General features: G+C 40.1%; 2 protein-coding genes across 2 annotated transcripts in view; both read right to left on the bottom strand.

Annotated features, from left to right (window-relative positions):
• Positions 1–8,291: 8,291 nt before the first annotated feature.
• Positions 8,292–16,233, bottom strand: part of LOC143301395 (uncharacterized) — a 53,094-nt gene continuing 45,152 nt past the window's right edge. The window contains exons 3-5 of the mRNA XM_076615646.1: positions 10,818–10,989; positions 9,924–10,009; positions 8,292–8,857 (exon numbers count right to left, since the gene is read on the bottom strand). Coding sequence (XP_076471761.1) covers positions 8,592–8,857; positions 9,924–10,009; positions 10,818–10,989 — 524 coding nt within the window. The 3' untranslated portion in view covers positions 8,292–8,591. The remainder of the gene's footprint in view (positions 8,858–9,923; positions 10,010–10,817; positions 10,990–16,233) is intronic.
• Positions 11,470–16,233, bottom strand: part of LOC143301552 (uncharacterized) — a 15,324-nt gene continuing 10,560 nt past the window's right edge. The window contains exons 6-7 of the mRNA XM_076615930.1: positions 14,510–14,589; positions 11,470–11,629 (exon numbers count right to left, since the gene is read on the bottom strand). Coding sequence (XP_076472045.1) covers positions 11,470–11,629; positions 14,510–14,589 — 240 coding nt within the window. The remainder of the gene's footprint in view (positions 11,630–14,509; positions 14,590–16,233) is intronic.

Raw genomic sequence — 16,233 nt, 5'->3', positions numbered from 1 at the left:
TACATGGATCAGTGAGGACTATTGTTTCTTTTTTTTTTTCTTTCATTCTTTTTTCCACCTTAATTACCGGAAGCATCGCCCACCAGTAACTAGAAATACAGGAGTGGAAGATAAGAGGAAGAAGTTTGTTGTTTCTTGCTGTTCTTGTACTCTTGAGAGAGGAAGACGGGTGGGAGGGACGTTTGAGGGAAGGGGAGGGGAGTGATGGTGGCTGGAAGCTGTCGTCAACGCAAGAAAAACAAAACAAAAAACAACAACCAACCAACCAAACTTAAAAAAAACAAGAAAAAACAACAACAAAAAAACACGACGACAACTACAACCCCCCCCCCCCCCCCCCAACACAAAAACCCCCCACCAAAACAACCCAAACAAACAAACATGCAAGCAAGCAAACAAACAAATACATTTACAGGCGCGCGCGCGCGCGCACACACACACACACACACACACACACACACACACACACACACACACACACACACACACACACACACACACACACACACACACACACACACACACACACACACACACACACACACACACACAAACATAAAAAGGCAGACGTTTTGTTAAGCACACGAGTCGTTTGGCTTTCTCAACTCCGAACATACGTGCTCAATGCTCTACACTTAACAAATGAACCACACACACACACACACACACACACACACACACACACATGTTATTGGCTCTGTCCGTTGCATTATATAGGAAAGAGGGGAAAAAACGCAAACGTAAGTAATATTCCCCAAATTCCTCGAATTCTTTCTCTGGCTCACACGGTCACGTTCCGGGAATCCCCGAACCGTATTTGCATGATGACAAAGACATCGTGATTCTTCCAGGATTTAACACAAACATACTGGGGCCCTACGTGACCCGGCCGTTGCATCCGATCTCCATGAAACGTTGGCTTGCATCACGTTTTCAATATCAGACCCGTTCCAACTCGCGGCCTTTGCTGTGTGATGTGATCGGTCCAAAGCTTGAAGAACACAACGCGGCCACAACGTGGATTGAAAAAAACAAACAAACAAAAAACAACAACACCCCCCCCCCCCTCCCCCCCAACACCCCCCAAAAACAACAACAACAACAACACAACAACAACAAAAAACAACAACCAAAAAGCAACAAAACAAACAAACAAAAACAACAACAACAAAAAACAAACAATAAAGAAATAAATGAATAAATAGATAAACAGACTTGAATAAGTAAATGAATATCTAGATGAAAACAGATATACAATTAGATAACAAAGAAATTAATAAATACAGAAAGAAAGGGAAGCGAAATCAAAACCAAAACCAAAAAGCAATTGCTGTACTGTTTGTACATGCCGGCGATGCTCACACTGCCTAGGTTCCACACACTGTTTATTTATTTATTTATTTATTTTTAATTTCTGAATCTTGGTGACCTTGGTTTATCATCTCCATTTTACGAGAACAGCCTTTCTCTGCCTCTGTCTCTGTCGCTGTCAGAACTGCCATACTTCACTTCACAACTGCAGGGAAGCTGATGGGGTGTTTATGTATGTGTGGCAAGGGACGTTGGGTTTTGATTTTTACTTCATTGTTATTATTATTATTATTATTATTATTATTATTATTATCAGCATTATTATTATATGTAGTAAAAATATTCTTATTCTTATTATAATTAGTAGAATTCTTCTTCTTCTTCTCATTATTATCATTATTATCGGTGTATGTGAATTTTCAAACACCCTGTTTTGTTTCTTGTTTAGGAAGACCATCTGCTTGTTTGATTATATTTTTACTTATGTATGTATTTATGTATTCATATCATTTATTTGTGTATTTTAATTAATATACATTTTGTTAATTAATGAACATATTCATTTCTTCATTTATTTATTCATTCATTTATCTATTTATTTCATCATTTATTCATTCATTTATTGATCAGCAAATATAAACTGACAAAAAGTATTTCCGTTTTGAAAAGTAGCTGTTGTGGTATAACTTTTGAAGTGGACGATAAAGCGATAAAATACTATTGCCTTTCACTGTGGTATGCCCTGCCCTCTTCGTCTTCTTACTCAACCACCAAGCACATAGATAAACCAAACCATCATGTTGTTCTGTGTCTCTGCTGACCGTTAGAACGAAGCCGTTGGAACAGGACAGTCGACCACGACAACAACGACAACAACAACAACAGCAACAACAACAACAACAACAACACCCACCCACCCACACAATGCGGCAGCAATGACGCAGTTCCCCACACACCGGAAGAATCTGTTATCAGGGGACTTAAACGGGTTGGCAAATAATCAAGGGAGCTAAGAAATCGCCGTGAATCGGTCAATGGGAAGAAATGCTGTTGTACTTGTTTTGTGTTTTACAAATGAGCACACGCGCAAATACACACACGCGCACCCAGACACGTGCGCACACTGCCCCACCCACCCACCCACGCGCGCACGCGCACCCTCCCACCCACACACTACAGAGGCCTGTTCGAGAATGACAGTCTGTTTCACATTTTCACTCACACTGACTTAGTTTGGTTGTCTGTCTGTCTGTCAGACTTTAGGCTATCCTTCTTTGCCGTTTCGCACTGCACTGCTGGGCAAGTGTTTCTACGGAAATTGGAAATGCCTTTCTGCACTGTCTGCATCCAGTTTCAGTTTCAGTTTCAGTAGCTCAAGGAGGCGTCACTGCGTTCGGATAAATCCATATACGCTACACCACATCTGCCAAGCAGATGCCTGACCAGCAGCGTAACCCAACGCGCTTAGTCAGGCCTAGAGAGAAAAAAAAAAAGAAGGTACAAGGCCATCACGCCATCGATCGCCTCAAAGAAATAAAGGCAGAGGAAGGGAGCGGCCGTAAGTCTAGCATGAAAGGTAGAGCACGATGCTTTGCAAATCAAATATCGGCATCATTTCCAAACCAACATGCGCATGTGTGTGTGTGTGTGTGTGTGTGTGTGTGTGTGTGTGCGTGTACGTGTTGGGGCTCATGTACGTTTATGTGTATTTGACCGTGCTTTCATATCTGTGAAATTGCATGTTTGGTGCATATCTGTGATGCATATATGTGTGTATGTGTGAATGTGTGTCTGCATGTTTTACATTTATTTGCTTATTTATCATCATTGTTGTCTTTTAAAAAAAAAATTGCTATTATTATTATTATTATTATTATTATTATTATTTTAAAAAATATTTATTTGTTTATTTATGTACACTTATAATTGACTTCATCAAGTTCTTGCGCCTTATACATATTATTATTAGTAGTAGTAGTTCTTTTTTACGTCTGCCTCCATGATAACCATTCAGAGGCTACAGCTCCCCACGTGTCTAGGTAGATGCCAGGTGTCTTCGAGTAAATTTTGCAGACATTTTTATAGCAAACTTGGGGTCTGCCTAATGGGTCGCTTTCTCTGAGCCTGTAGGAAGTGTTCTTGGGCATTCGGCCGTCAGCTACGACGTCGCACGACATGTCCGAGCCGGTGCATGTGTCTTTGCTTCACGAGGGTGTACATGCTTGGAGTCCCATCCCTCTCGAGGACAGTGTTGTTGGAGACTTTGTCCTGCCAAGAATTGTTCAGAATGCGTCGGCGGACGCGCGGGTGGAAGTCGTTGAGCGCGTGCGCGCGCGCGCGCGCGCGCGCGCGCGCGTGTGTGTGTGTGTGTGTGTGTTTTGAAAGTTGTTTTGAATTATCTGAAAAATTCGTATATGTCACGATTTCTAAGCGCGTCAGATCATTCCTTGATAGATGAATCAATATGTCTCTGCTCAAATAAAACTTACAAAAAAATAAAATGTGTTTTACATAACGTTTCGCTAACTTTGGATGCCTAATACGTTTTCCTATGTTGTCTAATTCAAGTAATATTCAATAAGCCTTGTACGGTAGTCTTTCATTGTCACGTTGTAACAGTTTAAATCAATACTTTGACATAGAAGTATTAATGTTTATATAGAAAAAAAACCCTCCCCAAACCACCATTTACCATTTTGTTTGGGGTTCTGATTGGGTACACCTAAAATGTCTTTGCATGCTAACATAAACGATCCAGCTTATTAAACCCCCAAATTTCTCAGGAATACAAAAAAATGGGTTGTATCTTAGCATCAAATATTTGGAAAGGAAGAGTTGGCAGTCATTTTCTTGCATTTTTGAAAAAAACCAAACAAACCCAAAACAAACAAATAAAACCTGTTTCATTGCACAGCTGATTTCTTTCCATTGGTTGCTAAATGCTCAGAAACCCCTTTGTCATACTGAGCATGGTGGTAATGTTGAAACCTAGGTTGCAATAACTGTTAACTCCATCCAGTTTCTGACCATCAAGGAACCACTGTTCATTCTTTCTGAGACTTAGATATACAGAGACAGAGAAAGAAACACAAACATAAAGAGTTACACACACACACACACACACACACACACACACACACACACACACACACACACACACACACACACACACACACACACACACACACACACACACACACACACACACACAGAGAATGCGAATGCGAATGCGAATTATTCAGATTAGGTCAAGGCCCCAAACTGAGGGGGGCAAACATAAGCTACATCAATTACACAAGTAAATATTGAGATAGAACATCGAGTTATAGACAGTGACAATTGTTTTAAGGAAACATAATGAGAGAGAGGGAGAGAGTGAGAGAGAGACAGACACAGAGAGACAGACAGACAGACAAAGAAGCAGACAGAGGCGAGGACAAAGACAGAATTTCCCCTTCAGGTGTCAATCAACATCTTCGGGAGTAACAAAGTTGACAATCGTCAGGTTTTGAAGTCATTGAACCGGTACATGTTGCAAGAGCTTCTCTCTCTCTCTCTCTCTCTCTCTCTCTCTCTCTCTCTCTCTCTGTATATATATATATATATATATATATATATATATATATATATATATATATATCGTCATTAAATGAACTGGTTATTATTAACTGATATCATGGATACTCATATAGCTCCTGTCTCCGGTCAAAGACCAAGCTCTTGGCGCTTCACAAAACACGGAGTCATTTGCTCAGCAGGGTGCTTGCCTGGGTAGAGCCACACTGGATGGTGCCTTTTAGCTCTCTGCCTTCTTACACTGATTACATTTTAGAACGCATGGTGTGAATTCATTACACACACAAGAAGCCTGTATCATCAGATGACTCTTGACAAAATTAATGACAATATTGTTAGACTCGTGTGTGTGTGTGCGTGCGTGCGTGCGTGCGTGCGTGTATATTTTATCATACTGCATCGGTTCGCTTTTTGTTTCCACATTATATTTCTCGGTGTGAAATTCGGGTGCTCTCCTTCGTGAGAGCGCGTCGCCACAGTTAGCGCCACCTTAGCGCAGTGTGTGATACATTACCACCCAAAGTGTAAATTTTCTCCACATTTTTGTTAGGGACAACCCTTTTGTTGCAGTGGGTTCTTTCACGTGTGCATATAGAAATTTAATTAATCGTCACATCCCGAAAAAAAAAACACTAGCAACAGACCACCACTCAGGATCTAATGGAAGGTGCGGGAAGGAGTGACAGTCCATGGACACTCGTTCTCATCGAATGGATTATCAGGAGGCCACCGTACACTATGAAGTGTGATTTTAATTAGATGAAAACTTGAATTACCTTTCACAGGAACCAATCACTTTTACTTTCCACGAAGCATGTCGAAGTGTCGAAGTATGAAGATAAGCTTGAAGCTTTATATGTGTATTTTCTCAAATTTCATCGCCCAAGATCCACTCTTTTTTTTTTTCGTCTGTGTGAAGTTTCATTTGTCCATGTACTTTTCTTTCTCTGTTGGTTATTCACAAAACAGACTGAGAGGAACGCTGACTCGACTTAAACTACATCGAGTCATCACAGATGGGAAAAAAAAAGAAAAAAAAAGAAAAAGGAAAAAAGAAGAAAGAAGAAACATGACATACCTTCAAGTTCAGTATTCATTTCCTGAAAATGAAATCAAATGAAATCAAATTGAATATACTTAAGAGAAAAGAAAAGGAAGAAAAAAAAGAGAGTTAAATCGATAAAAGAAACGAAAGAGACAAGGAGGAAAACGGAACAGAGGAGGTCAGGGGATGAGGTGGGGGAGGGAAGGAAGGTGGTGGAGTCTCCGAAAGTCAAGGGAAGTCACTCGTTGTTCCTTTCGAAAGCAATCAACCTGTTTACCTCCCCTGCTATATTTTCCAGTTTGAATATAGTCATCTACGAAGATTTTTTTTTTTTTTTTTTTAAGCGTGAGGCCAGGGTCGTGTAGCCGACGCTGAGGAAATGTTGGGTGGACAGTCCCGGTGCAGTGATGGCTTTAGAGGTAACGCGTCCGCCAAGGAAGCGAGAGAATCTGAGCGCGCTGGTTCGAATCACGGCTCAGTCGCCAATATTTTCTCCCCCTTCCACTAGACCTCGAAGGATGGTCTGGACGCTAGTCATTCGGATGAGACGACAAACCGAGGTCCCGTGTGTAGCATACACTCAGAGCACGTAAAAGAAACCCATGGCAACAAAAGGGTTGGTCCTGGAAAAATTCAGTAGAAAAAGTCTACTTCCATTGGAAAAAACAAATAAAACTGCAGGCAGGAAAAAAAAAAAAAAAGGATGGCGCTGTAGTGTAGCGACGCGCTCTCCTGGGGAGAGAGCAGCCCGAATTTTACACAGAGAAATCTGTCGTGACAAAAAGAGAATGCAAATCCAAATACTGTGACTATACAGTTTGCATAATTCAGGGTACGTCTAGCAGCTTTACCCACCAGGGCAGGACCCTTGAACGACAGAACCGAGACATCCTTGACCATGACCCCAGAGAGATCTGTCCCTGCATGGGGAGAGGGAGCACACAGCCACGTTCAGTCCATCATCCTTGGTGTTGGCCCCAGAGACTCTTAGAGTGGCCCCGGGAAAAAGTCCCGTACCCTTCAGCACCTCCTAACCTACTAGCCGAAAGGGTCCCTGACTCGTATTGATACTGACCAGGAAAGCTGTACGAATTGGTGTGGCAGCGGTCTGTATTCAGTACACATACACATACAGACACACACAGACACACAGACACAGACACACGCACGCACACACACACACACACACACACACACACACACACACACACACACACACACACACAGAGAAAGACACACCAACACCACCACCACCACCACCACAACCACACACACACACACACACTCTCTCTCTACACCTCCCCCACCCCCTCCCCCCCACACACACACTCGCGCGCGCGCGCACACCCACACACATAAGAGCCATGACCGAGCAGTGGGACAAGAACAAGAAGAACAAGAAAGAAATGTACACAGAGAGAGAGAGAGAGAGAGAGAGAGAGAGAGAGAGAGAGAGAGAGACAGAAGGAGAGAGAGACAGAGAGACAGAGACAGACAGAGAGGGACATACAGATATAAAGACATGCGAGCAGGCAGAAACAGCCGAGACGAGCAGCTTGAAGGGAAACAACAATGTTTCGTCGTCAATCGCTTGCTTTGTTATGAAAGCCATTATTCCCCTTTAGATCATTGCATGGTTTTGCTTTTGGTCACAAAGACACCAGAAGCGTTACTTCTATACAGCTTTTATTTAATCGAGAAAAAAACAACAACAAACAAATTGAATGGAAAAAAAAGAGGAAATGACAATGGCACCACAGTTACTAACATAGGAAGGAGTTTGCATGTTGTTACATTTGTTTGATTACAGTCATATGATATAGAATACATTCACTTCTGTTGCACAACTAACGCATTGATTAATGTTAAGGACACGTTGAAGCTATATATATATATAAAAAGGAAAGGGAACACTATAAAGATTCACACAAACAACAGCTAACAGTGAAAAAACAACAACCAAACTTAACGAAGAAAACGTATCCAAAACTAATACTTAGATGATCTTAAACCAGATAGAGAGAAGTTGATCATTTTTAATGTGGTTATATTCTGATGGAATAAGTGTTTCTTCCTTTGGTTTTGAGATAATTTTATTTTCAAGGGGGTAAAAATTTATGAACAAATTTTATTTTGACTTTGGGATAACAAGGAAGACAGTTGGACATAATAATATGTTGGTGGTAATTTGATGACTATAATGGCATGCTATGCTTTGCTTTCTCTTTTTTCGGTGATTATGATAACAAGAACACAGCAGACCATATATGACACTGACACACCATAGCTGACGTGGTTTATATATATATATATATATATATATATATATATATATCTGTCACTCTTGCGGACACACACACACACACACACACACACCTTCTGTTAGAAATGCTAAACAATGTCATATATGCAACACAATGTCATTTTGTTAGAAATTTGCACAATCTCTGTAATTCTGTTAGAAATCTACACAATGTCTGTTGTTTTGTTAAAAATGATACACGATGTCTGTCATTCTGTTAGAAATGCAATACAATGTCTTTTATTCTGCTAGAAATCTACACAGTGTCCGTCATTCTGTTAGAAATGCTACACACATTCTTTTAGAAATCTATACAATATATGTTGTTCTGTTAGAAATGCTACACGATGTCTGGTTTCACATCGATTCCTCATAGACGTTCCTTTCGTCATCATCAGCATCATCAGGTGACGTCACGGGACCTCCAACGTTGTAATAGGAAGACTGTGTGTTCCCTCCCACGTTGTAGTATGAAGCCGCGTCCGTCTTGCTGACGTCACACACAGACGTAGCGATGACGTCATGGTGTCCCGTCCCTTGCAGACTGCTGTAGGGATTAGGGGGACTCAGTTCTCCGGTGATGTCGTAGAGGGATGGAGCGATGACCTCATCTGGAGCGTGTCCTGGTCAACAGTGAATAAAACTGCACTGGTAAGATAAATATACTGATCTCCCCTTATCTTCGCTTCCTGTGAAAATGGTGTCTTGCAGAAACAAGAACACATACAGACGCTATATTGAGCGAGATCGTTTTCAAAACACGATTTGATGAGGATGGGGGATGATAGTGTTGATGATGATGTTTGTTATTATTCTTATTTACACCATCATCACCATAGTAAATAGCTGTCTTGGTCAACATGTGTCAGGGCAAAATGTTTGTTTTCTTTGGTTGTTTCACAAACTGTTGGTTTCTGAATTATCTAGTGGAATATCCTTTATATTTCGGTCTTTTTTTTATTACTATATTTGATATTCATAATTCGTGACATGAAAAACACACATTTCAAAACATATAACCAGAGAAAAAAAAAAAAAAAAAAAAAAAAACCTTCTGATTTTGTTTTTAACACCTCAAACTGAGAATAATGATTTTTACTCACAATAACTGTCAGCAGACAGGTTTCACAGACAAACCAGTCGACAACAGAATACGGGTTTGATAACTTCTAGAACATTCCACCATTAAAAAGGGACACTTGAACTGATAACAAGAGCAATCAAGGTGAAGGAACTATATTTTGACATCATTACCATTGGCCGAATATGTTAGGAGTGTTTCTTCCCTTTTAGTTTTAACCGAAAATCTATTGATGAATTGCTGTCTGTGATATACGTACTCGGGCACCGCCTCAGAGCCAATGAGCTAGTCACAGCATATATATAAAGTCACTCAAGGGGTTATAAATGATTACAACTTCCTCCTCACTTTGACCGCGTCAGGTATCTGTCTATCACACACACACACACACACACACACACACACATACACACAAACGACAACAAAACAAACAAAATGAGCACTAATTAATCAATGTTGGCAGAATATTTTGTCTAAATCCAAATAAGAAACACACTGAAGTGTACCCATGTTCGAACAGTGAAGTCAAGCCAGCTACTTTCCCATCTCCTCGTTCTAGCTCAGCCCACACAGCCACAGTCCCTGTGGTGACCAAGGCTTCAACTTACCACCAGCAGTGTCCTCAGCTGGATCAGCAGTTCCGGGAGTTGGAGCAATAGCATCTGTTCCCATCGTCCGTGTCTCCGCTCTTTTCCTTTGGAAAGAAAATGTATGGAACCACTAAGGGGACAAACGTGGAAAGGTTAGATAAAAAAAAGACAAAGAACAACGACAAGAATAATAAATAACAGGCTCTCACTTCTCCCCCCGTACCCGTAGAAGAGGAATAGAAAATTCAAACCGGTGAAAACAACAGTGAAGAGGTCTTTGCTCAAACAATACCAGTAATACAAGTAATGATTTCATTCCCTTATCAAGCAATTTGAAAAGAGAAAAGAGATACTCACATAAAATGTACACTATTGTGCAATGTATGGAGCCACTTAGGGGACAAATGTGGAAAGCTTAGTTTTTTTTTAAAAAAAGACAAAGAACAACGACAAGAATAATAAATAGCAGGCTCTCACTTCTCCCCCCGTACCCGTAGAAGAGGAATAAAAAATTCAAACAGCGATAATGAGCTCTTTGCTCAAACAATACCAGTAATACAAGTAATGATTTCATTCCCTTATCCAACAATTTGAAAAGTGAAAAGAGATACTCACATAAAATGTACGCTATTGTGCAAGAAAAAAAGGAAATAAAAAGACAAATTTAAATAAAAGCAAAATAACAGCTGCAGTCTCAGGCACCGCATCAAATATTCACCTCCTACCAGTTTTTTTTTTTTTTTTTTTTTTTTTTTTGAGCTTTCGTTTTTAATGCATTGCGACGCTTCTAATTTTTAATCAAAACATTTTTTTCCATACACCCATTGCACCTCATCCTCTATACCTCACTGTTAGCCATGCTTCAAAGAATGCCTGGTAGAGCTATAAACAGAAAGACTATACAGCACTCACGTGCCAGTGTGTGTCTTCAACCTCCGCCACATGATGACCACAACAGCCCCGAGCAGAGCTGCAACAGCCACCAGTGCCACTGCCAGAGCTATGACCGTGCTACTCGGCTTGTCCTCAGCTTCATCATCAAGCCCTGACGCAGCTGACGATGAAGATGATGATGTCAGATACGCTGTCACAGATGCAGAGAAAGACAAGGACAATGAGACAAAGAGGAAGATAAGAGAAAGAGGCAGGATACCGCTGACGTGTGTTTTGGTGGTCTTCACCGCAGTGGTCATGACAGACTGTGGGAGTATAATTCCTGGCACTGACTGTACTGACAGCTCGTGTATACACCCCTTTTCAATGATTTTCTTCTTAATTCTGCTGTCTGACTCTCCAGTTCGCAATATTTGTATGGAATATCGTTCGTGTACGTTTCGATTAATTTCTCAGAGTAAAACATTCATTACCATAGTATCTCTATGTCTGTTTTTGTCTCTCTCTGTCACTCTCTCGTTTTCTTTCCCTCTCTCTCACACACACATTCAGACCCCCCACCCCCTCGCCCCCACCACACACACCCACACACTACTATAACATCATATAAAACCCTCTCCCTGTTTACGTGTGGCTGACGTGGAGTGGTCCTGACTGTGTGATGAACCCTTCAGTGTCGTCCCCCAATGCAGTGGATGTTGGTGGTGAAGATACAGGACTTGTACTGACAGCTGCTGATGGAATGGAGCATTGTGTGTTTGCTGGTGGCTGGCTGAGGACTGATGGCCTCACCACGCTGTTGGAGGAGGACGTCACGGCGGTACTCGGGGCTACAGTGCAAACTCCTGTCCTCTTATGTCGGGAGAATTTTGTGACCACCACACTGACCTGTCCTGTGGAGCTTGGTTGTTTCTCCACCTTGAACAGGATCTGCCGAAACATGCACAGCGATAGATTTACACCTGGTTTGTTAGCAACAGCAGTGGTGGGCACACTGAGAATGATACCAAGGACTATGCTTACAATACTGGTAATGATGGCGAACACCACGACAGTGATAATGATTATGATGACGATGGTGATAATCATTATGATGACGGTAATGATGGTGATGTGGTGGTGATGATGACGATGATGGTGACGATTATTATTATTATTATTATTATTATTATTATTATTATTATTGTTGTTGTTGTTGTTGTTGTTGTTGTTAGACAATGATGCGATGATTATGTTGACAAAGGGGAAGACGTGGTCAACGTTACCAGCGAGATGTAAAGCTTGCCAGAAACTTATGAAACTGCAAACGACATAAACTGATAAAAAGATAAACAGACATATGGCTAGTTGACTGGTCACTTAATTGAATGGTTATCTAATTACTTAGCTAGCTGTGCAGTTAGTTAGTTAGTTTTACTTGAACGTGTTCACATAATCTGGACCAGAGGTAAATCACAAACAAATATAGGCCTAGGTACTGTTTTCAAAGTGGCGGATACAGTCATCTGTTGTTCTCGGACAATGGCGATGATCAAGTTTTCCACAGGCAGTGGTTTTAGCAGGAAACCAAATCCCACTCCCATACCCCACCCCTTGAAACGATATCGGGCAGTATGTTTCTTGTTTATTGTAGTTGTTGTCGTAGCTGCTGTTGTTTTTGTTGTTGTTAACTCTGCTGCTTCTGTTGTTGTTGCTGTTGTTCTTGTTTGTGTTCTATTTTTTTGCTTTTTTTTTCTTCTCGTCTACTTAGATGCACATTTGTTTTTACTTAGAAGTAACACAGCATATTCTGATGACTTAAACAACGATTCGTTTAGAAAGAAATTACAGTAACATATTATGCAGTGGATTAGTTGTTGGTTTTTTATATTGAGTTTGGCAGTCAAAAACTGTTTTTGTGATGTTTTTACCCCTGATAATGCATTTGTTATTGTGATTGACAAATTACAGTCATTTGAACACAGGGTCCAGAACTGCACCAGTCAGGTGGTGTGGTACTCATGTGTGTCCTTGTGGTGCTGCACGGTCTTCCTCTCCCTTGTCCTCAGCACTTTATGTCACCTGTACCTTTGTACTGAAGGCTGTTGGACCACTTCACGCACCACCACCACCACCACCGCATCATCCGCCACAGTTAAAAATCCATTAGCTACGATGGTGAAAATGATGATAATAAATGGAAACATCATAATGACGTTGCTTTACCTTGTATGCTGCACGAACTTGTAAAGGACACACACCATTCAAGTTCCCCCCTGGAGTGGAATATCTCCACACTGCCACTGTCCTGTTCTCGTCCAGCAGTTGAACAGAGACTGTCAGGTTAGAACTGCTGGGCAGGTCATAATTGAACCGAAGACAGTCCGTTCCGTTTGATTCCGTTGGACTGATGAGTGGTGAAGTCCATTGAGGTTCGTCACCATTGGATGCAGAACTCACAAAAAGTTTATCTGTTGCCAAAATGTCAACCAGTTACCAATAGGATGAATCACCGATATACTAGTCATGATTATCTATTACACAACAGCTCCTTTCAACGATTGTTTATAGTATACCAATGATAAGATAATCTTCCGGACTAAGCCGTATTTCCGGATCATGAACTGTTTATTTTGTTTAGGCTCTAATCCAGAAATTATTTTTGGGCTCTTTCCAGTTATTTTTCTGGATGTTTTGTTTGAGGCATGTCATAATTTTTCTTGTTCGCAATTAAAATTTAAGAAAACCTCATTCTGAACAGAACAGAAAATTAATAATGACAACTTCATCATGAACGTGTTTACTGCATATGGATATACTAATTGGGATTCTGAAAACTAGAATGAACAAAAAGTGACAAAAAAGTGAATCGACGGCACCTCAGCTACAAAGCTTACTCAGTTTCAGTAGGCCTAGTGTACGCGGGTGTGCGCAGATCTGTGGAAAACGGTGACATGTAGCGGTGTGCCTGAGGCGAAGGCAACGTCTCTACCGTGTACTTGACAAAAACATAATATATTGATAATATTCCAGATGTATTAAAATAGCGTGATATAAATGGTGCTATCACCAAGATAAGTAAATTTGAAAAACAAGTTTATATCTTGCTTCCAAAATGTTTTGGTTCAATCCCGCCCCAGTACTTTCTTTTTAGTTTCATGTTATCGAAAACAGAACATATATTTAATGATTTTGTTCTGTTGATTTTTTTTCCCACGTGATTCATGTATTGGATAAAGTGTGTATCACGATGAATGTTGAAGGCCTTGCCTCTGTAGTTTATAAGGTGACATGTTGCGCATACTGTTCACATTTATCTCAAAGCATCCTTTCCAGTCGTCCTTTCACGTGGAATGAACTTATCATTCTCCCCCCTCTGCATTCTGGCAAAATCATTCTTGTTATTTTGGTACATGGCGTTTAAGAGGATAGCGAGTAGAGCTGGTTACAAAATTCACGTTGTGAGCAGGAGATGATTAGGAAAATCACCACACTGTATTCTACCTATCATATGTTTAGAAAATATATACGATGGTTAACAATACGATCTCATAAGTAACTCAGTCCATTGAAACTGCAAAATAGGAAAATTACCACACTGTAATCTAACTATCATATGTTTGGAAAATATAAACGATGGTTAACAATATGATCTCTTATAAGTAACTCAGTCCATTGAAACCGCAAAATCAATAGCATTAATTTTCCAAACAGACTCAGTCCTACCTGACCATGTGCACAATCCTGGATCCACAGAGACGGAGAACACTTTCACTCGGCCTCCTCCTCCACCGTACGCTCTGAATATGACCTGGAAACAAAAACAAAAACAACAACAACATAGCACAATCAATGGAATACCACAGGGCACTCCCACCGCTTTATGTACTGTTCAATAGTGATCGTGTCACCATCACAAGAAACAACAATAAAAACCATCACAAGAAACAACAATAAAACCAATTGCTGTGATGCCTCTCCAATGAATTTCAGTTGAAACACACACACACACACACACACACACACACACACACACACACACACACACACACACACACACACACACTTGGTGTACATAAAAGAACAATGGTTCTCCCCGTTTTAGGAGAATTAGGAAGATTTCCTGTTAGCCTAAAATAATATGTCAAGTTATTGGCTATTGGATTACACATATTAGAGCTTCCTCAAAATTCATTTGTATACACAACATATAACTGCATGTATTGTCAAACAAATGAAAATGTTCAGTTGATACTTTTCATAAGAAATGTATTAACTAGCACTGGATTAGATCATGTTTGGAAAAATCAGTTCACTTTTAGTATTAAAAGATTAAAGTATGCTGCATCCAAGAAGCTTGAAAATGAATATATAAAATTTTGGAAACAAAAACATGACAGTTCATCTAGATTAGCATTTTACAAGAACGCTGTGGCAAATTATAAAGTTCAACCGTATTTAAAGAACACAGCAAATACACAACACAGGAAAGCACTGACCATGTTAGGAATCAGCGCCCATGACTTACAAATCGAACTGGGGAGATATAAAACCGAAAGAACAAAGACTGTGTGATACTTGTAACAGTTTAGAAGATTAGATTCACCTTTTAGACAATTGTGTAAAGTACAATACTTACAGACACAGATTCCAAATAGATATATGTCGTCCAAATGCAAAGCCTAGTGAATTGATCCTTCTAACTTAAATACAGCCAAGGCTGGCGAAATTTGTTCATGAATGTTTCTCTTCTTAATATGTTCATGTTTATGTTTCATTGTGTCTTATAAACGTTAAGGTTTTATGACAATAAAAAGTATTCTATTCTAGTCTATTCTATTCACACACACACACACACACACACACAGAGAGAGAGAGAGAGAGAGAGAGAGAGAGAGAGAGAGAGAGAGAGAGAGAGAGAGAGAGAGAGAGAGAGAGAGGTGAAAAAGCGCGCACACATATTGTGTTTAAGTATAATATAACAAAATAACAACAACATCACAAAATAAGCCAACATGCACAATAACAACAACACACTAATAGACGCATTCACCAAAAAGTTATATATTTCAAACTGTTTTTTTACTAACGTTAGCTAGTTATGTGCTGAATAGTCCAGTTGGTTGTTTACTGTAGGTCCCCACATGAACCTTTTTTCAAATAATAATCTACAGAAGTAGTGCATACAATATTTGATTACTGATTTTTTTTTTCCTATTCCGCTTCCCCGTCCCGCCTCTCACACACACCCTTCCAATATTATGTTTTTTCTTTCTCCAGTCACTGACACTCACCCTCTCTATAGTTTCCGCATTATGCTCTCTCTCTCTCTCTCTCTCTCTCTCTCTCTCTCTCTCTCTCTCTCTCAAAAAAAAAAAAAAAAAAAGAAAAAAAAAGAAAAAAAAAGAAAAAAAGAAAAATGGTATTAGTGGAAAGTTGTGTTGTGTGAAAAGTA

Source organism: Babylonia areolata, chromosome 27, assembly GCF_041734735.1.
Source record: "Babylonia areolata isolate BAREFJ2019XMU chromosome 27, ASM4173473v1, whole genome shotgun sequence".
NCBI classification, from domain to species: domain Eukaryota; kingdom Metazoa; phylum Mollusca; class Gastropoda; order Neogastropoda; family Buccinidae; genus Babylonia; species Babylonia areolata.
This window is presented reverse-complemented; position numbering and strand designations above follow the sequence as displayed.